At 40.1% G+C, this 27,472-nt stretch overlaps 4 protein-coding genes and 1 long non-coding RNA gene across 8 annotated transcripts; 3 read left to right on the top strand and 2 right to left on the bottom strand.

The window, feature by feature from the left end:
- The first annotated feature begins 2,999 nt into the window (after positions 1-2,999).
- LOC121779260 lies at positions 3,000-3,650 on the top strand. Its single transcript, XM_042176573.1, has one exon. The coding sequence runs from the start codon at positions 3,000-3,002 to the stop codon at positions 3,648-3,650; it is 651 nt and encodes a 216-aa protein (XP_042032507.1).
- A 3,392-nt stretch (positions 3,651-7,042) lies between these two features.
- Positions 7,043-16,933, top strand: LOC121779824 (carbonic anhydrase 2-like). Its single transcript, XM_042177269.1, has 9 exons — positions 7,043-7,475; positions 7,587-7,648; positions 15,486-15,632; positions 15,712-15,760; positions 15,832-15,948; positions 16,030-16,083; positions 16,180-16,265; positions 16,404-16,509; positions 16,611-16,933. Exons 1-9 carry the CDS (start codon positions 7,299-7,301, stop codon positions 16,773-16,775), a joined length of 963 nt encoding a protein of 320 aa, XP_042033203.1. The 5' UTR covers positions 7,043-7,298; the 3' UTR covers positions 16,776-16,933.
- On the bottom strand, positions 15,930-16,772 carry LOC121779825. Of its 3 annotated transcripts, none has more exons than XR_006045939.1 (4): positions 16,638-16,772; positions 16,358-16,438; positions 16,178-16,238; positions 15,930-16,071 (listed from the first exon to the last, which is right to left on the bottom strand). It is a non-coding gene; the product is annotated as an uncharacterized LOC121779825 (long non-coding RNA). The 3 variants fall into 3 exon arrangements; XR_006045940.1 differs by having other exon boundaries at positions 16,586-16,723; XR_006045938.1 differs by having other exon boundaries at positions 16,537-16,676.
- A 74-nt stretch (positions 16,934-17,007) lies between the features above and the next one.
- Positions 17,008-20,832, bottom strand: LOC121779823 (protease Do-like 1, chloroplastic). Its single transcript, XM_042177268.1, has 8 exons — positions 20,357-20,832; positions 19,838-19,960; positions 19,263-19,434; positions 18,743-18,780; positions 18,128-18,326; positions 17,847-17,999; positions 17,601-17,735; positions 17,008-17,299 (listed from the first exon to the last, which is right to left on the bottom strand). Exons 1-8 carry the CDS (start codon positions 20,755-20,757, stop codon positions 17,222-17,224), a joined length of 1,299 nt encoding a protein of 432 aa, XP_042033202.1. The 5' UTR covers positions 20,758-20,832; the 3' UTR covers positions 17,008-17,221.
- A 1,645-nt stretch (positions 20,833-22,477) lies between these two features.
- LOC121780014 (uncharacterized protein At4g28440-like) lies at positions 22,478-24,825 on the top strand. 2 transcript variants are annotated; one of them, XM_042177531.1, is made up of 3 exons: positions 22,478-22,623; positions 23,096-23,330; positions 24,253-24,825. In XM_042177531.1, exons 2-3 carry the CDS (start codon positions 23,108-23,110, stop codon positions 24,441-24,443), a joined length of 414 nt encoding a protein of 137 aa, XP_042033465.1. In that variant the 5' UTR covers positions 22,478-22,623; positions 23,096-23,107; the 3' UTR covers positions 24,444-24,825. The 2 variants fall into 2 exon arrangements, with proteins under 2 accessions (XP_042033465.1, XP_042033466.1); XM_042177532.1 differs by lacking the exon at positions 24,253-24,825 and adding an exon at positions 23,795-24,246.
- The last annotated feature ends 2,647 nt before the right edge of the window (positions 24,826-27,472 follow it).

Here is a 27,472-nt window from a genome sequence, read left to right as displayed (position 1 = left end):
ATATGCTCCGAAGGAGGCGCCAAGACCACGTCTTTCTCTGGCGCCCTTGGGGGCTTCTGGGTCTTCCCCTTCTTGCTTGCCGAAGTCGACTCCGGCTTCTTTGGACCCGAAGAGGTCTTTTGCCTCTTCGGATTCTTCTCGGCATCAGGCGCCGAGCTGGTAGCCTTCTCTCTCTCCGGCTCCACAAGCTCGGAGGACTTTCTGATAGCCTTATTCAACATGAACACTGCCAAAAAGCAAGAAAGCAAAGTCAGATTTTCTTCGTTAAAGCAGTAGAGCATAAAGATAAAGAGAAATCCTCACCCTCGGCCTCTTCGTCCGAAGACGAGATGTCGAACACGACGTCGCCCTTGACGAGCTCAGACTCCGTGTATTGTTTCCTAACTATGGGAATCTTGTTGAGCTCGCCATCGAGCTCGTCCAACGGTTCAGGCCGAGGGTGACGGATAACGGACTCCGGCCCTCTCCAGGGAAAACTAGGAGCCGCGGTCCTATCATAGTAGAAGAAGCGATTTTGCCACTTCGGCCACTTCGTTTTACAAAAGGCCCTAAAGGGCTGTAAAGGGATCAAGTAAAACCAAGACCCCTTCCTCTTAAATTGAAAGAATTTAAGGATCGCCTTCAAAGACAAATCCCTTCCTAACCTACGGAGTTCGGCAGCGAAGGCCGACAAGTGCCTCCAAGAGTTCGGAGTCACCTGGCCTAAAGGAAGCTGAAAAAAATCTAGTAAATCTATAAAGGCAGAAGGGAGGGGGAAACGAAGCCCGCATTCTAAGCAGGCCTCGTACACGGTGACGTAACCCTCCGGCGGGGAGTCAGCCCTGTGATCACCGTCAGGTACCACCGCCTTCCCCCCAGGAAAAGAGTATTTTTCGTAAAGGGATATCACAGTATCCTTACTCAAGATACTGTGAAAATACTCTACGGTCTTCTCCCCGGATTCTTTCCGGCTAGAAGACCCCTTACCCCCTTTCCTAACGCTACCCGACTCCGAAGAAGAAGAAGAAGACATTTTTCTTACTTTTTGAAAGTGAAGAAAGTCTGAAGAAGCTCTTGAAAGCGGAAGAAAATTTCTCGAGAAAGAGAGAGTATAGAAGACGCAACAGCAAAGGTGTTCAAATGAGGAAGAAAGAGCATATTTATCAGATTCGGCGAAGATTTCAAAATCGTCGCACCGTTTCGAATCCCACCTTTTCAGGATTCAACGGCCGGATTTTACTGTCGCATTTAATGCAGTCACATGCAAGGCACGTCCCCTGACGTCAGCCTCCCCCGTACCTTTATCCAGAATGCCGAAGTGACTCGCTTCGCCGAAGTGATTCACTTCGTCTTTCGGGGGGGGTAGTGATGGGGTACGAACTAAACAAGCCCAACAGCAGTGACGGCCCATCAGCCCAAAGCCCAAGGAGGAGTATGAGTTCGGCATTACCAAAGAGTTCGGAGGAGTTCGGCATTACCAAAGAGTTCGGCCTCAGCCTACAGCTCGGTAAAAGCCAACCAATCAAGCTCTGCTCTCAGGTCGGCATCAAGCTCTACTCTCAGATCGGCAACCAAAGCAGTTCGGTCTCGGTATTCGACCGAACAAGGAGTTAGTGGACCCATACAGGATGTCCATCACACCCACTACCACGTGATGTCAGTTCAGGCCACGATCGTAGGCCATGACCTACGCTTCACCCACGATCTTAGGCCATAACCTACACGACATCCACGACTTAGGGTGGTGACGCAAGCCATGATCTGAGTTCATTATATAAATAGAACTTAGATCTGGTAGAAAAAGGTTAGAATCTCTCTAGAGAAATAATCATATAGCAAGTCTGTGTTGTAAGCTGTAATTCGCAGATCAAGCAATACAAACCTGCCCCCATTTCTCCCCGTGGACGTAGATTTACCTCAGTAAATCGAACCACGTAAAATTCTCTGTGTCGTAATTTATTTTTACGAGCATTTATCATCATCAAAAATTCGCGGAATCATCATGGACCTGAGTGAGGCCGGAGCCGAGGGACTGAGAAGAGGGAGAATGACCGGAGATTGGTGGCGCCGTGGAGGGAGTCGACAGCGGCGGCGGAGGGAGATTCTGGATCCTGCCTCTATTGACTATTATTCTATTTAAGCAGAATCATCATTCAGAAGAAAAAAAAATCAATTAGCATCAATTGACTGACTTCTTTTAATTTTTATCTACTATCAATTTGGCTTTTCCCGATTGAAGAAAATAACGTTGCACTTTGATATGATATACTTGTGCTTGATGGTTGTTTTTTTTCTTTCCAAAATCAATAAAATAAGCCATTTAGTAGGAAATATTAACTGAAAAATCAGATTCCGTGACAACTAATAAGTTTTCGGGTTAAAATCGGCTAAATAAGATTGTTACATAACATCATTTATATTATTTTTCTTATTACAAGAGATGGTAGAGCTATGAAGAAAATACTAGCTCGAAAATATGTACTTAATTATCAAGCAATCGCTCAATAACAAGTTTTGTAACCTAATTAGTGGCTCCTCATGCAAAAAAAACCTTGTATCCTGACCCGACGATTAGCTTGCCAAGTAATCCATAATCGAATTAGTGTCACAGTATACTGTATACAGGTCTCACTACCACGAACAGATTTTTATCACACGCCTCAAATGTTTAAAACGAGACTGAAGCAACTTACATCTCCTGTATCGAAGTTGATCATAAATACTGCCATCTCTTCTACAATGAAGAATATAATCTTCAAACACATTTTTATTTTTATTTTTTGGCTAAAGTAAGTTATAAACAAAGTTGAGCAACGTAATTCTTTTCCGAAGCACCGTGTGAGCTGATAACATCACACCACACCACACCAACTATGGCTCAGTCACCTCATATAAATACACGCTTATTCAATTCAACCTTTCCTCTCTTTCCCGTTTCCCCCCTCTCCTCTCTCTCTCTCTCTCTCTCTCTAAAACCCTCTGATTTTTTCTCTCTCTCAAAACATACGCAAACAAAATCAATGAATAGCGATGTTTGCGTATGCCCTAGCTTCAGCAGCTACTCATCCGATCGATTAGCAGAGATCGCGATCCGAGTCGCTGGCGACGACGATTTCGAATTCGCTCTGCTATGCGACGATAATCATAAGGAGGTTTCCGCCGCGGAATTCCTCCACGACGGACCGGTTTTCCCCGTATTCAGCCGCGATTTGATACAGATCAGCGGCGGAGCCGAGCAATCGGAACCGATTCCGCTGAGAAAACTCTTCGCCGAAGAGAATCGCGATCGCGCGCCGTCGTGCTCCTCGTCGGAGGAGGACGAGCTGGAGAGCGTTCCGGCGGCGGCGCTGCGGCAGTGCGAGAAAAGCAAATCGACCGGATCGGCTTCGAGGCGGCGGTGGAAGATCCGCGATCTGCTGCTGCTGCGGAGCAGGAGCGACGGGAAGGAGAGTTTTGTGTTTCTGACGCCGAAGCGCCGAGGAGAGAATCCGACGCTCCGAACGCCGGAGAAAGGACGCGGCGGCGAAGGACCCGATTCCGCTGCGGCGGCTCATGAGGCGTTTTATGCGAGGAGCAGAGCGGTGAAGGAAGGGGAGAAGAGGAGATCGTACCTGCCGTACAGGAGAGACCTCGTCGGTTTTTTCGGTAACGTGAGTTTCTCGCGCTTCTAGAATAATGCATTGATGGATTGTACTTCCTGCTTTTATGGTGGTACGCCAATTGGGCTTTTTCTGTGTATGGGATGATCTACCAATTTCTAACGGGAAATGAAATATGTAATGCATTTTTGTTGCTGTGAGGTTTATAATTTGATGAATTTAATCAAACTGTTAAGCTTAAATTGTTGTAAATCAGCATGGATTACGAAACTTTTCTTGTCCTTTCTACATTAACGTAGAACTGGGAAACAATAGAAACTGTTTCGATTTTTTTTTTAAATGGGAAAAATAAATAATGCAAATATGCAATCATCAGAAATGATGAAGGTGAGACAAGCGTCGGTGTACACATAAGTATAATTTAAAGAAAGTCTGGGAACTATTAACAAACTTATTAAATTATCCCAAAATATTTTTTTTTGCATTTTGAGAAAGAAAGAAAGTAGTATATGTCCCAATATGATAAAAGAGCAAGGCAATGATCAGGTCTGAAGAGCAACTATAAATAAAGATGCATAAATAATCACAAAGTTAATTAGGATATTATCGACTATTACGCCAATAACGTATGGTAATAATATCTATATACACAACCAAAGAAAATATAACAATAGAACACAGATGATGTAACATTTCGATCTCATGAAAAAGTAAATCCCATTTTGCATCACAATTCGTTCTCAGATAACAAATCCACATGCTGCTTTTTGAAAAAAAAAATTGAATGCACTACAAGAGTTATAAAGCTTAAATAGGAATGAGAAATATAAAAACAGAAATATGATTAATTTTTTCACCACCTGTAACAAAAATATGATTAAAAAATTTATTTCATGCTACAAGAGTTTAAAAGGTTAAAATTTGGTAAAACTCAAATTCAAATTCTCGAGCTTTCATATTCATCACTATCTTTGTCAATCGAATAACAAAGTCTACCACAAACATGAGTACATGTTGGAATGGAATTTCTCCTAGATTATAAAAGTAAATAAACTTTTTTGCATTTTTTATATATAGACAAAGAAATTTCTTATGGAGATACAAACGTTCGAAACTCTATATGTTTTGTCCTAAGTTTTACTTTATGTTAAATGTTAAGTGCTGTATTCATTTGTGAGTATATGAAAATATGAGAGAAAAAGAAAGATGGGAAAATAAGTAAAAATTATTATTATTCGAATGATCACATTATAATAATTATCAGTAATTGGAGTGTAAAGGATGAAATTTTTTCATACGAGTACATAGTAACGTGAAGAACGCAAAACTAGTCAGAATATAAATATCCAAATTAAATACGTGAAAATGAAGTTATTTCACTTGTGGAAGAGTGAAAATGTTATTTATAATTATTTCACATGTGAAAAATGACGTTTTCCAGATTATATATGTACATTCTTTAGTCATAAATTGGAATAATAATTATTCTTCTTACTCTGCATCAATGCATTACTTAGCATATTTGCATCACATTAATTAATATTGGTACATATACTTATTGGTAGATTGCGTGTGATTTGTGAAAGAGTGAAGAGATTATTACTGAATTGATGGTTGGATGAAGCAATGTAGCATAGTTAACTCAAAGCCTTATTTAAAGGGGAAAAACAACCTAAGACTTTATTTTTATATATTTAGAGCTTTATATAAGTCGTCTATTCCAATTCATAATCTTCATATAGTCAGAGATATCTCAATTCGCAAGAGCTTTAAGTTCAAATACAAAAGAAATTTTTGATTAATTGTTTTTTACTTCGTAAACTATTAAATCCTATTATATGATGTGAATCCCCACGAGTCACCACAGCGAATTAAACACTGTGACATATTTAAATCCATTCCAACAAGATGGCACAATCATACTAAGCTCACATAAATATTTGATTGAATCATTTCTTTTGCTTGACAGGCATTTTCCTTCTTACAAACCCAAATAAAATGTCAATGGTATGTTTAACGTTTATAGTGTATGGATAAAGTTAGTCACTCCAATTTATGATTAATTGTTCTATTCTTACACACAAAACAATACAGTAACTCATTTTTAAAAAAACCCAAAAACAATTATCGTGTTACGTAAGAGACGATAATATGATCTACTTGCATTAGATAATTTAGAACTCTTCTCAACTCAATAAATAATTCATAGTTTAGGGCTTATAATAAATTAATAATATAGTATTATCTTTTTTCTCAAAATATAATTAAAAATATAAAATCATGAAACACAATTAAATGACGGTAAACACACATAATGTCGATAGAGGTGAAGGTAAGAATTCCTTTTCTCAAAATTTAGAAAACGTGGATGAAAAAAATGGCTGTTTAGTGGGATTGAGTGGACATGATTTACATAATTAGTGGTGAAGAATAAGATATATTGCTGTCAGATAAATAGTTAATATCTTTACTTCATCTTTACTTTTATTCTATATTCATGGTTTCCTCTGTCTACATCTGGATTTAACCACCTATATTGCCTTCAACTTCAACCCTTTTAATTCTCCATTAACAAGTTAATAAATCACAAGTTAATAAATCTATGTGACCAAATTTTGTACAGCCAAAAACTGGTTTATTTAAGAAAAAACCGATTTATTTATGCATTTAATTAAAACATATGGGCGCATATATAGTACATGGAACGTGCATAATATTGTGGTCATATATTAATTATTTATGTATAATTTTTTTTCTTTTTCGGAACCATAAAATATAATTAATGCATACTTTAATTCAAATTTGAAAAGTAATATAGAGGTAATTTAAATATAAAAAAATTTGAAAATAAGGCCGAAGACTAATAAGTCTTTTTAACTTATCCACCAATTACATCTATAATTTTAATATATAATTAATATATCAAAATACTAATAGTATAACCTTTTTTATTGTACAAAATTTGATTGTTTACTCATCACTCATTCATTAATCGCTACAACCTTTTGTGCTAGTACATATTTTATGTGAAAAACGATGCAACAGCAAAAAATACGTATGCCAAAAAAATGTAAATTAATAAACTGAGCTTTGAATTTTTGTATAATCTATAAAATTAATATCACTTTTTTAGATATTAGAATCAATTTTTAATGTGTAAACCAAAAATCATAACGCTAATCATTGACGAACCAAGAACAATGGCACAAATAGTACTTATATAGAGTATTAACATATTAACATTTATCTCTATATAAAACACTAAACTAAACTATACCTTATATTGCGAAGAACGTGATAATTTCAAGTACGTATATAATGACAGAGAATCAGAGATCAACTTGAACTTTTCCATGTTATCACGATATTTTGGGTTAATAAGGATAATATAATGAATTTTAATCAAATATAAAAATGGATAATATAACTCTTACATGTTCCCATTGTTTCAAAATCTATCTAAATACCTCTATTCTATTTCATTCTCTTTTTTTCAGATGTTATAAATTATGATTAAAGGTTCCAATTTCCCCTTCCATTTATTTTTATTTTTTATTTTATGGACATGAAAAATCAATAAATCTAATCTGCAAGAGTAGAAGCTGTGGTTTACTTAGCTTTCGCTTTCATTATCCTATGGTTTCTCATGCATGCATTGTTTCTAAGTTCTAAATCAACCAGTCAGCTAAAGAGACTACATACCTGTGGCCTATTGAAGCAATGTCGACCGTCAACGGCTTCCTCACTCCACCCACGGCCCGTCTATCGAGACGGGCAGCGGCATTCCAGCCCGTTGCCTCAGCAAAGCTCAGCTCCTCATCCCCTTCTCCACCGCCCAGCCTCATCCGGGACAAGCCGGTTTTCGCTGCTCCGGCTCCCATCATCCACCGTGCTCCGGTATAGTTTCCCATTTCAAGAATCAATTCAAATGCGACAAGAATAAGATGAAGAACTCATATTTTATTTTCGTGTTCTATTTTTCTGAAGCATTTGAAAATTTTGATGCAGAGAGAGGAGTTGGGAGAATACTCATACGAAGAAGCCATAGCTGAACTCGAACGACTACTAAGGTTTAACTATATTTAAATGGATATTGGTACCTAAAATCACAAATTTTGGTTCATATATTTGATTGCAACGTAACCCTTGTAGTAAATCTCCCACAAATTTGGTTTCTTTAAATTATAACCGAACTCGTGGGAAATTCACTAAAAGCCCTAATAAGTACATGGTTTTTACACCCAAATTTTGGTAGTGATGGGGTACGAACTAAACAAACCCAACAGCAGTGACGGCCCATCAGCCCAAAGCCCAAGGAAGAGTATGAGTTCGGCATTACCAAAGAGTTCGGAGGAGTTCGGCATTACCAAAGAGTTCGGCCTCAGCCTACAGCTCGGTAAAAGCCAACCAATCAAGCTCTGCTCTTAGGTCGGCATCAAGCTCTACTCTCAGATCGGCAACCAAAGCAGTTCGGTCTCAGTAAGAGTTCGGCCTCAGCCTACAGCTCGGCAAAAGCCAACCAATCAAGCTCTGCTCATAGGTCGGCATCAAGCTCTACTCTCAGATCGGCAACCAAAGCAGTTCGGTCTCAGTTTTCGACCGAACAAGGAGTTAGTGGACCCATGCAGGATTTCCACAACTTCCAACACACCCACTACCACGTGGCGTCAACTCAGGCCACGATCTTAGGCCATGACCTACACGACCTCCACGACCTAGAGTGATGATGTAAGCCACGATCTTAGTTCAATGTATAAATAGAACTTAGATCTGGTAGAAAGGAGTTAGAATCTCTCTAGAGAAATAATCATATAGCAAGTCTGTGTTGTAAGCTGTAATTCGCAGATCAAGCAATACAAACCTGCCCCCATTTCTCCCCGTGGACGTAGATTTACCTCAGTAAATCGAACCACGTAAAATTCTCTGTGTCGTAATTTATTTTTACGAGCATTTATCATTATCAAAAATTCGCGGAATCATCACTGGCGCCGTCTGTGGGAAACAGAGAACCAAATTTGTGATAAAGCGAATTTTTGACCATTTTTTCAACCCAAAAAATGCATACCAGATCGCAGAGTACCCGTATTCCTGCCCGTGAGAACCAGGAGGAAGCCAATCCATCCCATAGGTCGGGAAAACAGCCTAGGGATAAATCCACCACCAGTTCTCATGGTGGAGGAACAAGCCGCTCCAAAAGCCGTCACACCGAGTCTTCCCAGCAGCCCGATTTGAACGAGGCTGTCAAGCTGTTTTTGGCGGAAAAGCAGGAGGAATTCTTAACCTTCCTGCAAAAAAGCCAAAAGCAGCCGGGGACAAAAACGGCGGATTCTCCCTCTCCCTCCATACGAGACAGTCACTACCGCAGTAGTGTCATGTCTTCCAGAAGAAAGAATCCTCGGTACCGGAATCACAGGAGAACTCCATCTCCTCCATACCGAAGAAATGTCGGGTTCGCCATGTACGGAGCATTGAGGACTCCGTTCTCGGACGATATTACCCGAACTCCCCTTCCACAGAACTACCGAACTCCGTCGATAACCTATGACGGACTCGTGGATCCTCATGACTTCCTGGGACGCTATCAGTATAATATGGCGAACCAAGGTCTCAATGAGGTCCATATGTGCAAGCTGTTCCCCGAGCTGCTCATCGGGAACGCCAGAAGGTGGTTCGACAGCCTTCCTCAAGGCAGCATTAGATCCTACCGAGATCTGATGGATGCTTTCCACAGGAGGTTCTTTCAGAAAGCGGAAGCCCGAAATACTTCGGCTCAGCTGCTTTCTATACGTCAAGGTCGCGACGAAAAGATCAGCGACTTCCTGACGAGATTCCATAAGGAATGCCTACAGGTAGATAATCTCAATGATCTACTTGTCATTTCGGCATTCCAAAATGGAATCCTGCCCGGAGCTCTCTACAGAAAGCTCGTGGAGTGCGGTCCGCAAACAGCTCAAGAGATGTGGGACATTGCGGACAAGTTTTCTCGTGCCGATGAGGCAGACCGTCGAAAACGGTCTTTAGACAGCTCATCTAGAGAAGACAAAAAGAAGCCCGGTCATAGCGATCAGAGGCATCCTCGCCGAACACCTTCTCCACTAAAGGAGAGATAGCGGTCATCCGAGGTGATCGAAAAAGAGCAAGTGTGTTCGCAGATTGCGCTTAAAAGTGCCGAGCAATCAGTTCGGCACCATCAAGCATAGCAATCACAGCAGCCGGAATCAGAGGCCGGCGAAATGACCGAAGTCACACCGGAGCCGAACTCGATGGTGTACGGCACTGAAGCCGTGATTCGGTTGAGATCGGCATATCCAGTCCCCGAACTCAATTTCTCCTCAGAAATGAATGGTGACGGACTGAGAGCCGAACTAGATCTTGCCGAAGAAAGAAGAGAATTGGCCTGCCTAAAAGCAGCCAAGTACAAGGAGCAAGTAGCCCGGTATTACAACCAAAGGGTGAAGAAGCTGCAATTTCAAGTGGGAGATCTCGTCTTGAGAAACAACGAAGTAAGCCGAGCAGAAAAGCTGGGCGAACTCGAACCCACATGGGAAGGTCCACATCGGGTGTCAGAAGTCCTCGGCAAAGGGTCTTGCAAATTGACTCACGTCAGGAGCACAAGTACCCCGAACATGGTACGTTTCCAACCTCAAAAAGTTCCATTTGTAAGAGACAGTCCGGTCAGTCAGTCTTATGTGTTTTCTTTGTTTTTTACTTGTTCTCGTCTCTACGTGCGTTGTGTCTGTCTATGTGAGTGTCGTCTCTTACAAATAAAACTGAGGTATCTCGTTCTTCAAAGGCTGATCCCCTTTTTAGAACATACAAGCCAACGATTGTGTGTCAAAGCTTCTAAAGAGGATACAAGACCACAATTCTGCTTAAGAATCAAGCACTTCGTCTGAAACGAACTGCAACAAAAGTCCGATTCTCGCGATAAAACTTGCCTGAATTAGGACAAGGGAAAGTCCAATCCACGCGATAAAACTCGCCGAATTAGGACGACCAAGTTCGGTCAAAGCAGTTTACCTCATAAGACCGAGGACGACCATGTCTAGTCAAAGAGGTTTACTGCATAAGACCACTTCGGTTAACTGGGAAAGTCCGATCCACGCGATAAAACTCGCCGAATTAGGACAAGGGAAAGTTCGATCCCGGCGACAAAAATCGCCAAATTAGAACACAGACCAAAGACGAGTCCGGTCAAAAGATGTTTATTTCATCAGACCAAAGACGAGTCCGGTCAAAGATGTTTATTTCATCAGACCAAAGACGAGTCCGGTCAAAGATGTTTATTTCATCAGACCAAAGACGAGTCCGGTCAAAGATGTTTATTTCATCAGACCAAAGACGAGTCCGGTCAAAGATGTTTATTTCATCAGACCAAAGACGAGTCCGGTCAAAGATGTTTATTTCATCAGACCAAAGACGAGTCCGGTCAAAGATGTTTATTTCATCAGACCAAAGACGAGTCCGGTCAAAGATGTTTATTTCATCAGACCAAAGACGAGTCCGGTCAAAGATGTTTATTTCATCAGACCAAAGACGAGTCCGGTCAAAGATGTTTATTTCATCAGACCAAAGACAAGTCCGGTCAAAGAAGTTTACTTCATAAGACCGAGGACAAGTACGATGAAATTTTTTCGCTAAGCTGTAAATACACAGTGTTAGAAGCGAAAACAAAAACAAAATTTCATTTTCAAATCTTGTTCGGCACACAACTCCGCTACCCTACAAGATGGCGTTACGCTATTACAAAGGACTATTCTACTGTCCAGGGTTGCTAAAGTTGAGCCATCTATTCACAAAATCCTCGTGAAGCTGAGTTCGAGCGTTCCAGGCAGCTGCAGAATAAGCAGGTCGACGAGATGCTCTAATCGACCTGCCACCTCTTCTCTGAGCCCGGGAAGCCCTAGCACCTCGGCGGCGAAGAGTCTCTTCACGAAGCATTTGTTGATCTTGCTCACTCTTAATCACAGCTCCTCTACGAACTTCAGCCTGTTCTCGTCTTGACGTTTCCGGCTGTTCCAGAGTTCGTTGCTGACTTGGAGTACGGTTTTGAGCAAGTGAATCAAAGGTTTGATCTGGAGTGCGAGCATCTGTTGGCACGATATGCCGAAGGAATCTTTCTATGGAGGGGCGCCGAGAAAGAACAATGTTGTACCGAGAAGCCCAGCGCCGCAATGATGTCACGACTTGTTGGCAAGCCGAGCTCTCCAGCGCATTGTTCCTCCGGAGTACATTATATTCCTCCCACAGTTCGTCAACTCGACTCTGAACATCTGATATGGTCATTCCCCCGCGCACACGGATGTAATCCTCGTACGCAGTCCTCTCAGCAATGGTCGTGTTCAGCTCGGCCTCCAGATCATTCTTATCGGACTCTAAGTCCTTATTATCGGCATCCAGCTTCACTAAACGAGCCAGAAGCTCGTCATTCTTCGTCTGATCGGCTATAGCTCTTTTCTCAGCTTCGTCTAAAGCCGAAGAGTACAGCCGCTTCCAGTGAAGTACCTCCAGCTCCTTGAGAGTTAAGAATACAAAGCAGCTACGTCAGTTCGGCATTTCAGCTTACCGAGCAGGTAGTAAACCACAACAGGAGTAAGAGAGTACGAAAGGCTATACGAAGACACAAGAGCAGAAAGAAGAATTTTTTCATTCATAAGAAAAAAAATTTTTCTATACAAGGAGGGCTTCAAGGCCATTTTACATAAAGGAAGAAACTAAACTAAGAGAAGGGAGACGAAATCATACTTCGCTAGCTTCGTCTCCACCTTCTCGGTGAGGTTCAGCTTCCTTCTCCTTATCTGCTTCAGCTTCAGCCTCTGCCTCCTTGCTCTCCTCAGCCTGCTCGGCGCCACCGTAGCCGATCTGCTGCGTCTCCTGATCGGCTTCCTTCTTCGGATGCCCGGCTCGCTCGACTTCGGCCTCCCGCTCCAGCGGCTCGGCCTCACCCTCTCCGTTGTAAGTCGAAGCGGGTGAAACGGGTCCCACGGAGGCAAAGATAGCCTCCAGGTTCTCGTCCCGATCAGCTCGACAACTCCGGACTCGGTCTGCAGAAAGCAGGACCGAAGATGAAGCGAGCTCCTCAAGGAGCGGCAGATTCTGAAGCCGAGCTGCTATCTCTCGGCTGTACAGAGGCAGTACGACGTCGGCCCCCTGCTCGCCCTTATCGGCAATTAGCCTTACCAGACTACCGACAAAAGCCGAGAACTGGCTACTCAAAAAGAGTTTCTCCGTGTAAACACGGAGAGCCTCCCCCTGGGCAACCACGGCGGCAGCATCACTCCGTTTCGTCTGCTCTCGCTGGATGACGAGCTGGTTTTTGGCAAACTGAGCTTCATCCTGGGCCGAAATCCTAGCAGCTCTGGCTTTCTCAAAGTTTGCCTCGGCCTGCTCGGCCCGGTGACAAGCAGCCGCCAATTTCCTCTGCATCTCAGCATAGTCGTTGGACGCTTTGGAGAGTTCGACGGCGACGAGCTTGGAGAGCATATCGTTCCTCTGAAAATGGACAAGGAAAAAAGTCAACAGAGGGCACCAAAAATACAGGACAGAAGCCAAGCCAAAGAATCAAGAAGACAATTCACCTCGGCGAAGTCCGTGGGCCATAAAAATGGCTCACAGATATGCTCCGAAGGAGGCGCCAAGACCACATCTTTCTCTGGCGCTCTCGGGGGCTTCTGGGTCCTCCCCTTCCTACTTGCCGAAGTCGACTCCGGCTTCTTTGGACCCGAAGAGGTCTTTTGCCTCTTCGGATTCTTCTCGGCATCAGGCGCCGAGCTGGTAGCCTTCTCTTTCTCCGGCTCCTCAAGCTCGGAGGACTTTCGGATAGCCTTATTCAGCATGAACACTGCCAAAAAGCAAGAAAACAAGGTTAGTTTTCTTCGTTAAAGCAGTAGAGCATAAAGATAAAGAGAAATCCTCACCCTCGGCCTCTTCGTCCGAAGACGAGATATTGAACACGAGGTCGCCCTTGACGAGCTCAGTTTCCGAATACTGTTTCCTAATCATAGGAATCTTATTGAGCTCGCCCTCGAGCTCGGCCAACGGTTCTAACCGAGGATGGGGAATCACGGACTTCGGCCTTCTCCAAGGAAAGCCCGGAGCCGAAGTCCTATTATAAAAAAAGAAACGGTTTTGCCATTTCGGCCACTTGGTTCGGCAGAAGGCCCTAAAAGGCTGTAAGGGGATCAAGTAGAACCAAGATCCCTTCCTTTTAAACTGGAAAAAATTAAGGATTGCCCTCAGAGACAGATCCTTATCTAGCCTACGCAGTTCGGCAGCAAAAGCCGATAAGTGCCTCCAAGAGTTCGGAGTCACCTGACCTAAAGGGAGTTGAAAAAAATCAAGAAGCTCTACAAAAGGTGGGGGAAGAGGAAAACGAAGCCCGCATTCTAAGCAGGCTTCGTAAACGGTGGCATAACCCTCCGGCGGGTCGTTAGCCCTATGATCATCGTCGGGAACCACCGCCTTCCCCCCAGGTAAAAAATATTTCTCGTGAAGGGATATCACAGTATCCTTACTCAAGATACTGTGAAAATACTCTACGGTCTTCTCCCCGGATTCTTTCCGGCTAGAAGACCCCTTATCCCCTTTCCTACCGCTACCCGACACCGAAGAAGAAGAAGAAGACATTTTTCTTACTTTTTGAAAGTGAAGAAAGTCTGAAGAAGCTCTTGAAAGCGGAAGAAAATTTCTCGAGAAAGAGAGAGTATAGAAGACGCAACAGCAAAGGTGTTCAAATGAGGAGGAAAGAGCATATTTATCAGATTCGGCGAAGATTTCAAAATCGTCGCACCGTTTCGAATCCCACCTTTTCAGGATTCAACGGCCGGATTTTACTGTCGCATTTAATGCAGTCACATGCAAGGCATGTCCCCTGACGTCAGCCTCCCCCGTACTTTTATCCAGAATACCGAAGTGACTCGCTTCGCCGAAGTGATTCACTTCGTCTTTCGGGGGGGGTAGTGATGGGGTACGAACTAAACAAACCCAACAGCAGTGACGGCCCATCAGCCCAAAGCCCAAGGAAGAGTATGAGTTCGGCATTACCAAAGAGTTCGGAGGAGTTCGGCATTACCAAAGAGTTCGGCCTCAGCCTACAGCTCGGTAAAAGCCAACCAATCAAGCTCTGCTCTTAGGTCGGCATCAAGCTCTACTCTCAGATCGGCAACCAAAGCAGTTCGGTCTCAGTAAGAGTTCGGCCTCAGCCTACAGCTCGGCAAAAGCCAACCAATCAAGCTCTGCTCATAGGTCGGCATCAAGCTCTACTCTCAGATCGGCAACCAAAGCAGTTCGGTCTCAGTTTTCGACCGAACAAGGAGTTAGTGGACCCATGCAGGATTTCCACAACTTCCAACACACCCACTACCACGTGGCGTCAACTCAGGCCACGATCTTAGGCCATGACCTACACGACCTCCACGACCTAGAGTGATGATGTAAGCCACGATCTTAGTTCAATGTATAAATAGAACTTAGATCTGGTAGAAAGGAGTTAGAATCTCTCTAGAGAAATAATCATATAGCAAGTCTGTGTTGTAAGCTGTAATTCGCAGATCAAGCAATACAAACCTGCCCCCATTTCTCCCCGTGGACGTAGATTTACCTCAGTAAATCGAACCACGTAAAATTCTCTGTGTCGTAATTTATTTTTACGAGCATTTATCATTATCAAAAATTCGCGGAATCATCAGTGGAATACTCCACATTAGGCCAAAGGTTGTGATATATGGACCTATAGTTTTATCTAAACCTTATTCTTTATCAAATCTCACACAAAGTTTCCTATTTAAAAGCTACTCATTTCATTTTTTTTCCTCATAACGTTAAGTGTGTGTAATCAAATATTTTTTGTTACCATTACATTTCAGATCCAAATAATCTTCATATGATGGAATGACATTGTTCATGTAGTGTTAAGGGAGAGCTAACACCTGCTGCGGCAGCAAAAATCGATCAAATCACGGCCGAGCTGCAGACAGAAAACGGCAGCGCCACTCTTTCGCCCTCCGTTGAAAGATTGAAGACCGGCTTCCTCACCTTCAAACATAAGAAGTACAAGTAAGTTACCAAATGAAAGCATGCAAAGAACAGTCTAAAGATTATGAATTCTAACTACTTTTTGGTCTCAACATTTCAGCTTAAGACCGGGATTGTACAGCGAACTCGCCAGAGGCCAGACTCCCAAGGTACATATTCTCGAGTCTTGACTCGACCCATGTGGTGTAAATTATTCATATCGATCAGTTATCCGCTGTAGTATATGATCTTTGCATGCTCGGATTCACGCGTGTGCCCATCCCATGTGCTGGACATCCAACCGGGGGAGGCGTTTGTGGTTCGTAATGTTGCTAACATGGTCCCTCCATATGACAAGGTCTTACAAATAAATACCAGTTTCATTAAATCGTAAACTTCTGCTTTGACAGTCTATGTAACTCTGTTTCTGCTGCTTCAGACCCAATATTCCGGAGCAGGCTCTGCTATAGAGTATGCTGTCCTGCACCTCAAGGTGAAACTACGTAAATACTTTTCGGAATTATTTTGCCATTTTCAAGATTAGTATGAGGCTTTCAGTTGGTAGTAAACAAGGCAACCAATCTCACAGGTACAAGAGATAGTAGTGATGGGGCACAGCGCCTGCGGTGGAATCAAGGGGCTCATGTCCTTCCCATACAACGGAACATACTCAACGTTAGTAGCCTGCTTTCTTAGTTATAATTAAACTTAGGCAGAGTAACAGAATCAGAAACAAACAGAAAGAAAATCATCTATATACTTCTTACTTGTATAATTTGGTGACTAATAGAATCATTTGCTTGAGTTGTTTAGCGATTTCATCGAAGACTGGGTGAAAATCGGCTTACCTGCAAAGGCCAAGGTGACAGCTGAGAATGGAGACACAGCTTTTGGTGATCAGTGCGTACTGTGTGAGAAGGTAAAAAAACTTTGAACTTTCACCAACAATGGCAAACATAAATCTTGCAGAATTGTGGAGAATTAATCATTTATACACTGCTTTCTTTCCAACTGTTACAGGAGGCAGTGAATGCGTCGCTTGAAAACCTGTTATCGTATCCATTTGTTCGACAAGGAGTGGTGAACGGAACTCTCGCCCTCAAGGGTGCTCATTATGATTTCATCAAAGGAGGTTTAGAGATCTGGGCACTCGATTTCAGCCTTTCCCCACCTGTATCTCTATGAACCAGTTAATATCGCCCTTGCTTTCCCTCAATTTGACTGGTAGTTTCTACTGCCAAATGCAAGCCCAGTGATTCCTCGTTTTGTTGTACAGTGCTTCCTGCAAAGCACATTTAGTAATGTAAAATTGTACATCAGTAATAAGAAATTCAATTCCTCTACGAGTCCCTAAATCTTCTCGTACTGCAGTACCTATACCGAGAAAATTATGTATACGTTGAAGTCAAACATACAATGATGGAAATAAGATTAGGATTAACTAGTTTAGTTTCAAGTAATTTGAGATGAATATAATCTAGTACGACTGTAAGAAACTGAAACTATAATGCATCTCCTTCACAAGGATTATAGCTTTAGAGTACAGGGATAGCGCTTGGAACAGTAGCTTCGCTCCGTGATTATGTACAAAGTTGAGGGCTAAATATTAATTATTTACAATGCTTGTCACATCAGGATGAGTCAGGCTTTGGTTCAAGGATTACTGGGATCTTTTCCAATTTATCACCACGAAGAACTTCTACTTCCACCTGCAAAGTGAAACATTTGAAAATGAAGTTAGTCCTCATAGTTTTCTTACTTTTTCATCTTTTTATTGCTTCTTAATGGTTCATTCCAAACACTCTGAACATTCCTACACAGCATCCTTTTGTACTACAATATGCATACACCGTCGCAAGCTTTTAAACGATGATTGTAAAATATTACAAAATTCAATAAATGAGATTCCGGTTTCTACATATCCAGTATTAGGTAATAAAGACCACAAGTTCTCCCTGGACATGCTAAACTTTTAGACAATGCATAGTAGCGGTAACTATTAATACTTACCGTATCCCCGACTTTGCATTGGTCAAGGATTCTGTACAAATCACTACCATTTGCAACTTTCTTTCCATTAACGGATGTAATTATGTCACCTAAAATAAGTCGCCCATAGGCATCGCGTTTTGTTGATTGAAGACCCTGCAACACCAAGAATATCATAACATGATTTTAGAGTCACCAGATTTTATAAATCCTACAAAGCATAATGAAATTTCAAACCAAAATGTATGATTTAGAAATTGGACATACTGCTTTGCCTGCTGGCCCATTCGGAGGAGCGTCCAGGACAAGAACCCCGCTAACTCCGAGTTGCTCCACCGACTGGTCAGGAGCAAACTTAATCCCTAAAATTGGTCCAGTGACTTTCCCAAACTTGACCAATTGATCAACAATACTGCTTACCTGAACACGGAAGGAAAAGTTACAGTTAAAGTTTATATAGTAAACCATTAATATGACATCGTGTTACAACCCAATACTTGGATAACGAGCTCAAGAAGGACAAAGGCCTAACTAAAGCAGTCACTCACTGTGTCAATTGGAATAGAAAAGCCCACTCCAGATGAAGCACCAGAAGGAGAATATATAGCTGTGTTTATCCCAATAAGATTGCCTGCACTGTCAATCAACGGTCCTCCACTGTTGCCAGGATTAATCGCAGCATCTGTCTGGATGACATCCTGGATTGGACGGCCAGTTGCAGCTGAGCTGATTTCTCTCCGGAGCCCACTAACAAATCAGAATAAATTTGTTAGAGACTCTGATTCAATACGGATACAAGATTAGCCAGTTTATGATACGATCCCACATCGGTTTCATATGAAAGTGTGGAATAGCATATAATAGGGAGTCAACCCTTTACCTTTGACCATGGTTTTGGGTTAAGTTAGGGCTTCCTATCTTATATGCTTATCAGTTTACTGAAGGCCGGCATTATCTAAAGGTTGGATAACAACTAATACACATTAATATATATAAGCTTCAGTCGTTCTCCAGGTGTTGACAATCATGATAGAGCAAAGTAAACAACGTAATCTGGGATACTTTGGAAGTTAACATCTATATTGAGGTGCTGTAAACACTATTAGCATAAATTTTCCAGTGTGATAACTATATGTGTAATGTTTTACAAGTACTGTTAGTACCTGATAACACCAGTTGTAAGCGTATGGTCTAGTCCAAACTGCCAAGGAGACAAAAGTAAAACACGTATAAATTGTCAGCAAAAGGTAAATGATAGGTACAGTATGAAAGAAGCTTTCCACTTCAGTGCCAATAAATACCCATGGTGTTCCTAATTGAGTCACTCCAAGAGAATAACTATCAACAATGACAAAACATGACAAACTGAAAGGACCACTGTATAGTTATAAAGACATTTAAGGGGGGAACTTAATAAAAGGATAGAACGTCTATGAAAAAAAGGACTAGATTGGAACTGTGGGATCTGTAAACTTTGTCCAACAGTATCAATCAGATGAAAGCATGTCATTCGGTTTATAACAATGAGAATGATGGACTGCTCCAGAATGGGAGATCGAGAATGGACTTAGTCAAAAGCCACATTCGAAACTTTCAACATGTCTATGTTTGAATCTGTATATTTGATAAGAAACCAGAAAAGGCATAATATAATGAAGACAATTCAGTGGGAATTGCACTTACAGGATTTCCAATTGCATATACTTTTTGACCAACAAGCAAATCGGCAGATACACCAATCGGTATTGGTCTCAACTTGCCTTTTGGTGCCTCAATACTCAAAACTGCAACATCTTTATCCTGGTCAAACCCAACAACTTTTGCATCGTATGTACTCTGATCTGAAAGAGTGACCCTGAACACAACCATCAAATCATCAAAACACTTAAATAGTAGTACATCAAAATGGACATATTTTATAAAATGGCAGACAAAGATTACACTGATTCAAGGGTGAACTTGGCCAACGTACTAACCATCAATATGATGGAGCACTACTATTCAACATAACAACTTTCTCATGTCATCACTCGTCCCAAACTCTTACCACAGGTCGCAGAAAGTAAGTTAGTAAGTCCTACTTAGAGATCGCATCTTGAGTATGAACCGTACTAGAAACTACATTATACGAAACCAACTAGGTAACGAAAAACAAGCCTAGAAGGAAACAATTAATTAACTGATTCAATAACTTTGTTGTTGGAAAGAACTAAGTAATCAAATACGGGTCCATAAAACACAAGAGAGGTTAATAGTACTTGAGATCAGATGCACCACGAATCACATGATAATTTGTGACAATGCGACCCTGCGTGTCCCATACCAAACCAGATCCTGATCCTTGCGGAACCTCCAACACATCCAACGTAAATGCATCCTGCCTAAAACAAAACGCACACTATGAGTTCATATATCAGCAACTAATTCCAAACTCAAATCTGTTGCAAACTTAACCTATAACATACACAAATGCTCAACGCCCTAACAATTGCAAAGTCTACTATATTAAGCAGCGTATTTATTCTAAATCATATCGATCATTTGAGCTGCACGAGAAATATTTAGTTTGTAACTTCCCTACGATCAATTTGCTTTGACTTACTAATATATTAACTAGGTAGTTGATTAAGAACAAGCGGATGAAGTAGCAAAGATACTCCAATGATAAGGCCTATTAAAGCACAGATAATAAACAAACAGTATTAAGTTAGTTAAAACTGACTATGCAATTAACACATCCAAATCTAGATATATACATAATGTGAAAATCTGAGTACCTCGCAGCTAGATTAGTAATGTAAACCACAGAAGGAGTATTCTCCTGAAACAGACGAACTGTAGCCAACTCATCGGACTGCAACTTCCGCGGCGTAGTAACAACGAAAGCCGACGCCGAATCAATATCGGCGAAGAACAGAGCCGCCGAAAGAGCGACCGATGTGCAGAGCACGAACAGCGAGTCAACGAGCTTCTTCACTCCATTGCCGGAATCGAGCTCCGACTCGGAATCGCTCCGAGCAAACTCGGCGCCGAGAGCGGAAACGACGATCGGAGCGATCAAAGTAGCTCGGTTGAGCTGAGGAAGAGATCTCGCGCGCGGCAATTTGCGGATTAAATTCGAGCGCGGTAGTTTTGGAGAGGTAGCGAAGAACGTGGAAGCGAGTGCAGCTGAAGACATTGAGGAGTGAGAGAGGGAGTTGGATTTCGGTAATTGGTCAAATTCTTCCTCTCCGTCCACACTCTCCCTCCAGAATTTTATGTGGGTGAGTTTTTTCGTGGGTGATTTAACGGTTGCCATAGTTTTGTAAACTGTTGGGTATTTTATTTTCGGCCCATCTTCATGAAGTTGGGCCTAAGGTAATCAATAGGTTATAAACTGAAAAGATAATTAAATATTAAAAAATTTGCCTTTGGAAGATCACCCCTTCTCGGCTAGAACGTGATTTATGTAGTTTTATTTTGTGGATTAAATTGAGAAAATAAAGTGAGAGAGGAATAAAGTATACATAAAAGATTTTTATTTTGAATAGTAAGTCATCTTGGATGGGATAAACTTGAAAGGAAAGTAAGTCATTTTTTTTTTTGAGACGAAGGAGTTTAATTTTATATTGTAATATACTGTATAAATCAAAATTATGAGATGTGTGTGTAGTTCTTTAGAAAAAAATCGTGTAAATTTGAAATTGGCTAATATCTCATATAGCATGTTAATATGTTATGGAGATACTAAAGTCCCTTTTTGGTCCTAAACATATGGCGATTTTACGATTTTGCTCCATAACATTATCTTTTGAATTATTCGGTTCCTCACAAATAAAAATGGGTCACATTTAATCTGAATTGGACGGAACTGTTAAAATTTAACAATCAACGAATTTTAATTAGATTTTGACCGGATTAAGTTAATAATTGTGTTTTATTAATGTCTAATATCTAATTAACCCAATTAATTCAGAATCCGGTCAAAATTGAATTAAAATTCGTTGACGGTTAAATTTTAACAGTTCCGTCCAATTCGGACTAAATGTAACCCATTTTTATTTGTGAGGGACTGAATAATTCAAAAGATAATGTTCTTGACCAAAATCATAAAATCGTCATATGTTTAGGACAAAAAAAGGTCTTTACTCTTATGGAGATGATCGAATTCGGACTACTATCATTGTAGCATATATTCTAGTCATATGTAAGAAATGCCACTTGTGAACTCAGACGTATCACAAAAATTGGTCGCAATTCAAAAATGGAGTTAAATATATTTTTGCAATTGTGTATTACATTATGATATACTTCCTCTGTCCCTCATTAATTAACACCGTTCGATTAGACACGAATTTTAAGAAATATAGTAAAAAAAGTTAGGTGAAATGTGAGTCACGGTTTTATATACTATTAATTTTATAATAAAATGCGAGTTGAATGTGATATTCATTACCAAAATTCCAAAGTAGTACTCATAAAAAATAAAAATGTCAATTAATTGGGGATAGATGAAAAAGAAAATTAATATCAATTAATAGGGGACGAAGATATTACTAATCCTTATCATTAGAAAATACTGAGATAATAATTTCCAATTGTTCTAATTTTCACATGATTGTAAATTTTTAATAAGTCAATGTTATTATGGCTAACTAAAGTGGTAAATTGATGATATTGTGGTTAGCTAAAGTAGCAAATTAATGACATCGTGATTAGCTAATGGAGTATATCATAGATATTCAACTACGTCGTAAAAGCCATATATATACATAAAAAAATACCTTATTTCAGCTCCAACGCTTTTAGTAAACCGACTTTTAGTAATCAGCTCCAACGCTTTTAGAACTACTAGCCAGCTTATTTCAGATATCACGCTTTTAGCACTACAAACCACCTCATTTCAGCTCTCAAGAACCAACGGTGGAGATCTGCTGAGAATTATGGCAGATCAACGGTGAAAAACTTGATCAACTTTTTTCCATTCATAAAGCCATTTCGACGGTGTCGTCACTAGAACTAATTCGCTCGAAAAAGATCCCACTCCTCTGTTCTTGTTGCCAAGGTAATTCGAATTCTTCGATTTTATATGTTTATTTTTCGCATATTTGTGTGAATTATGAAATAAATTTTCGTTTTCATCACTATTTGATCTGATAATTAGGGTTTTGATCTGTTGTTGTATGGTTTTAGTATCGCTACTACTGTAGAGTGTTGGTCTTATCGATTCATATCGATTCAGATAATATTTGTTGTTATTCCGTTCGATTTCGATCATCAATTTGATCAGTGATGGCGGTGTAGACTTCCAACGTGCTTTCATTTTCCTTTCTATTTTTTGTTTCTGTTTGTTGCTGATTAATCATTTGCTGGATTTTTTGTTCCGATCATGATAAATTCTGCCACATGTTTGTGAGTTATGCGTGGAATTTTAGCCTCTAAATGTGTTGGCTGTGGTGATTCTGATGATGTTATTATTTTGATGAGAGCTTATGAAATTCCTCATTTTCTGGCTAATGTGGATTTTATTATTGTAGGTTTTGATTTAAATGGCTGAAAAGAAAGCATCCATGAGGAAGCCAGTTTTTGCCAAGGTTGATGAGCTGCGCCCCGGCACGAATGGGCACAATCTCGTTGTGAAAGTTTTGAGTTCGAAGATGGTATTGCAGAAGGGTAGGCCAGATGGGCCTCAAGTTCATCAGATGCGGATTGCTGAGTGTCTGGTTGGGGATGAAACGGGGGTGATTTTGTTCACAGCTAGGAATGAACAAGGTATTGTGCTTTGTGCTTGAGTGATGGGAATGGTATGTGTTTGTCATTTTATAAGTGAACTCTTATAAAATTATCATCATGTTTATGCTGAGCTTAAAATGGTGGATTTGTTTGTGTTCGAATTCAATATCTCGCCTCGTGATCTCGATGGGTTACATATCAATTTGGTAGATGGTGCCAATAAAAGGATAAAATAATCACAATTCACAACTCATAAGGTACATGAATTTACGCCTATGTGTGTTCATATTTTGCTAGATGTTCGCAAAGTTTGAATGTGACACAATGATATTTGGTATTTTACTATTAGGACATAAGATAGGAAAATTATATAACGATTAATCACCGACTAAATATGTTCTTGTACTTTTCTTTTCTAACCATACACGTGAAAGGTCTCATAATTATTGGCCTTACCCCCTTCGTTACGAATTCATGATCTTGATGTGAGCTCCAATGGGCAGTGGAAACCATGAAGCCTGAAACAACTGTAATTCTGAGAAATGCCAAAATTAACATGTTCAGTATCTTGTTTTGTGATCTTGATAGGGTTCTTGTAGAACATATTTATGAGATTTGGCGGTTGTTTTACATATCAATTTGGTCGATGGTTCCAATAAAAGGATAAAGTAATCACAAGGTACAGTGATACATGACTTTGCTTGTGTATGTGTTCATATTTTGCTCGGTGTTCACAGAGTCTGAATGTGACAACGGTATTTGTATTTTACTATTAGGAATCAAAATAGGAAGTGGATACCACGACTAATCACCGATTGATCTGGGCTAATAGTTTGTTGGTCCTGTCCTTCTCTAAACATTAAGTGCAGTTTTGTCCCCACTACGTGAAATGCCTCATCGTTATTGACCTTATCCCATTCGTTACAAATCCATGATCTTTGATTTGAGCTCCAATGTGCAGTGGAAACCATGAAGCCCGAAGCAACTGTAATTCTGAGGAATGCCAAAATCGACATGTTCAAAGGCTCAATGAGACTAGCTGTGGACAAATGGGGGCGTGTGGAAGCAGCGGCCGATCCTGCCACCTTCACTGTCAAAGAAGACAATAACCTTTCGCTGGTTGAATATGAACTAGTAAACATCGAGGAGTGAAGCTGCCAGTATCCTCCTCTGCTTAGATTGATGCTCATAAAGAAATGCTGGGGAATGATGTGTGTTTAGGAGACTGCTTGTTGTTTTTGTGATGAAGTTCTGGTTTAGAAAGAAGCTCTTCTTGAAGCCGTCTGTACGAAAGAAGATCATAAGTATTACTTGATGGTAAGTGCATTTCAGCTGGACGTAAAAAGCAGGTATCATCGCACGGTCCAGACTTGCTTTAGTTTGTCTATCCTAAGGGCATGAATTCTCTGTAGTCAAGAAATCATGTCTTCTTTGTATGGATCAAATGAATAATTTGGTACTGCTTCATAAAACGAACTACTTCTACAATATGATGCTTATTCTATACTACATAATATTATGAATATTTTTCAAATTGTTGTCCAAGCCAAACTAGTATTGTCAATGCAGAAACCTCTGTTTATTCTTTGATCATGCCAAAGAAATTCTCTTCTTCGAATAAATTCCAAGGATTGAGGGCTTCACCGAGACCGTTCCTTTTTTGTACCAGATTTAAGAAAATGGTGTTTAGTGAATTAAGTGTAAATGCATTAAAGTATGAGAGATAATAGAATTGAGAACCGAATAGTTTGTCTTTGAATAACGATTTTGTTTAATTCAAACGAAAATGATGCAGAAAAGTGTCTACGGGATGTTCGATTTTGTAGATGCTAATGTGCGAGTAACAACGAGTCTTCCTTTATGTGGCAAGTAGTGTCGGATTCCGGGGATGTCGGGGTATATTCTAACCTTATGATTATTGTTGGAACTTAGCTCCCTAAGTTAATGCCCTATTTATTTCCCATGTATCAAGCCATGTGGTGATATTCTGGCATTTAGCTATGTTTCATTGAATTGGGCACTGTTGCATTAGTCATTGCTCCATCTCTAGGACATGGGATCCGACATTGAAATGTGTTTCGCACATGCAACTCCAAAAATAGTGGACTCATGTGGGGTCAGGTCGATAATCTGTCATCAGCCTATAATGATCGAAAAACTCTATTAAATTCAGTCTTTTGAGTTGTCACTGACACACCAAGAGTCTGTTCACTTTTGTTCTTCATTTGCCATCCGCTGTTAGTGACAGTCACGGCACCGCCTCTGCCTTCGACACTAGCGCACCTTCTTTGTTGTACCCAACCCACAAGTTTTGTTTCCATGATAAGTCGTTTGCTCCAAATCTAAACTTTGCTTCTATTTTTGTCTCAAGCATATGGACATAAATTTAAATCATTAAGAGGACTGACTTTTCTTTTTTCTTTCAAGACTAGGGCCCTTTATTATTTGTCGATATCTAAAAGGGTGGAACAATTGATCAAAAAATTTAAGATCGACTATTTATATATTCCTTGTCTATAACTAATTGTTTCATTTTCAATTTTCGGATATTCACAAAAATTAGCCATGTTCAACTTTTTTGTAAAATTTCTCAATAATGAGGTGAACTACATTTTCATTAATAGCGTTTCAAATATTTTCTCTCTATTTACCTCATATTTACCGATTTTAAATTAGGAATCGTATGGGTAGAGGGAGTAGAGTATATATGAATATTAATGGATGGTTTTCATTTATTTTCTTCTGACTTTTCAAACCTATCAATAAATGTAACTTCTTTTTGTGGGTCGAATGATTAACCTTTTTGTTAAACGGGTTTAATTAAGTAATGTGATATAATGGGTGGGCTTCATTTATTTCCTTCAAATTTTCAAACCTACCAATAAATGTACTTACTTCTTTTTGTTGGTCGAATGATTAACCTTTTTGTTAAACGGATTTAATTAGGTAATATATGTGATATAACAATGATTGATTCATGAACTAAACAGCACAAAGGTCTGGTTCAAAACTGATATAACATCAATTCAAATTTGCAGCGTTGCAGCGTCACCTCAACACTATTTAAACATTTAAGTTTGAAACTCCATCTTTATAGCAGCACTCCAGTAGTTAATTTAAAATATCCAATTTTTTGCCTAATTAAACTTCTACTTATGTTATGTATATCTAAGTCAAACTTTTGAGGGATAATATTTGTAATCAAGTCTCAAGAATATGGTTTACGTTAGTATAAGTATAATTTATAGTATGACGATAATTACGCCAACTTAAGGAGCATTTATAATTTGAAAACATACCATTTTTTGGGTTTAAGGAAAACCATCAAACATACCATTTTTTTGGTCAAGTTAAACATATCAATTTTGTAATACACTGTATAAAATTAGATGAAACAATTCCCATGTCTACTAGCACCATTATTTGTCTTATTTATTGTTTGTTCTAACACAAATTGATAGTATTATTTTTATTTCTCTCTAAAAATAATCAGTAATAATTCTCTATTCAGCTCCTAACACAAATGTTACGACTCCAAGATTATTTGACCGAATTAATCAATTTCAACCTGACCAATCGGGGCTAATTTTTTTATTTTAATTTTTCAATTTTAGTTGCAGAGATTTACTATTCATCGTCCTTATATTCATCGTCCTTCGATTTGTATATTTTGTACTGATTTCTTTTTAAAAACTCAAAATTATTTAAAATTGATCCAACAGACCAATAGGATTATTTCCAGACGTGACGGTGTTGCCCTTATTTTATTACTGTGCTCACTGTTCACTGCTTCACCTTTCACCTGCTCGATAAAATAATACGGCCACAGAGATGGCAGATTTGACTATTGGGAGAAACTCAGGGGCAGATCCGTCATTTAAATACTCCGGCCGCTGGTCACATGATTATACGGACTTGGATCCCCTGCTGTGGTAAAATGCACATGGATGTAGCAGGGACGTGTGCACATCACCCTCCATTTATTTTTATGAAGTTATACAATTTTCTTTTATTCACAAACCAATAGTGGTGATGTGCATAGCATCTCTGCTATGCATTTTGCCACAGCAGGAGATCCAAATCCTGATTTATATTTTGGAAAATTATAAATTACTATATTCACTAACAAAATAATATACTACCTAGTAAAAATTAATAATATATTGCATATAGATGAGTCG

Source organism: Salvia splendens, chromosome 19 (genome assembly GCF_004379255.2).
Source record: "Salvia splendens isolate huo1 chromosome 19, SspV2, whole genome shotgun sequence".
Taxonomy (NCBI): Eukaryota; Viridiplantae; Streptophyta; class Magnoliopsida; order Lamiales; family Lamiaceae; genus Salvia; species Salvia splendens.
This window is presented reverse-complemented; position numbering and strand designations above follow the sequence as displayed.

Bases quoted from the DNA above. Each gene is read 5' to 3' on its own strand.
- LOC121780014 (XM_042177531.1), top strand. From the start codon at position 23,108: ATGGCTGAAAAGAAAGCATCCATGAGGAAGCCAGTTTTTGCCAAGGTT. The intron at 23,331-24,252 runs GTATTGTGCTTT...TCCAATGTGCAG, and splicing joins CACAGCTAGGAATGAACAAG to TGGAAACCATGAAGCCCGAA.
- LOC121779260 (XM_042176573.1), top strand. From the start codon at position 3,000: ATGAATAGCGATGTTTGCGTATGCCCTAGCTTCAGCAGCTACTCATCC.
- LOC121779823 (XM_042177268.1), bottom strand. From the start codon at position 20,757: ATGTCTTCAGCTGCACTCGCTTCCACGTTCTTCGCTACCTCTCCAAAA. The intron at 19,435-19,837 runs GTACTATTAACC...GGTTGTGTTCAG, and splicing joins CGTGGTGCATCTGATCTCAA to GGTCACTCTTTCAGATCAGA. The intron at 18,781-19,262 runs GTAAGTGCAATT...TCTCCTTGGCAG, and splicing joins TATATGCAATTGGAAATCCT to TTTGGACTAGACCATACGCT.
- LOC121779824 (XM_042177269.1), top strand. From the start codon at position 7,299: ATGTCGACCGTCAACGGCTTCCTCACTCCACCCACGGCCCGTCTATCG. The intron at 7,649-15,485 runs GTTTAACTATAT...TTGTTCATGTAG, and splicing joins GAACTCGAACGACTACTAAG to TGTTAAGGGAGAGCTAACAC. The intron at 16,266-16,403 runs GTTAGTAGCCTG...TGAGTTGTTTAG, and splicing joins TACAACGGAACATACTCAAC to CGATTTCATCGAAGACTGGG.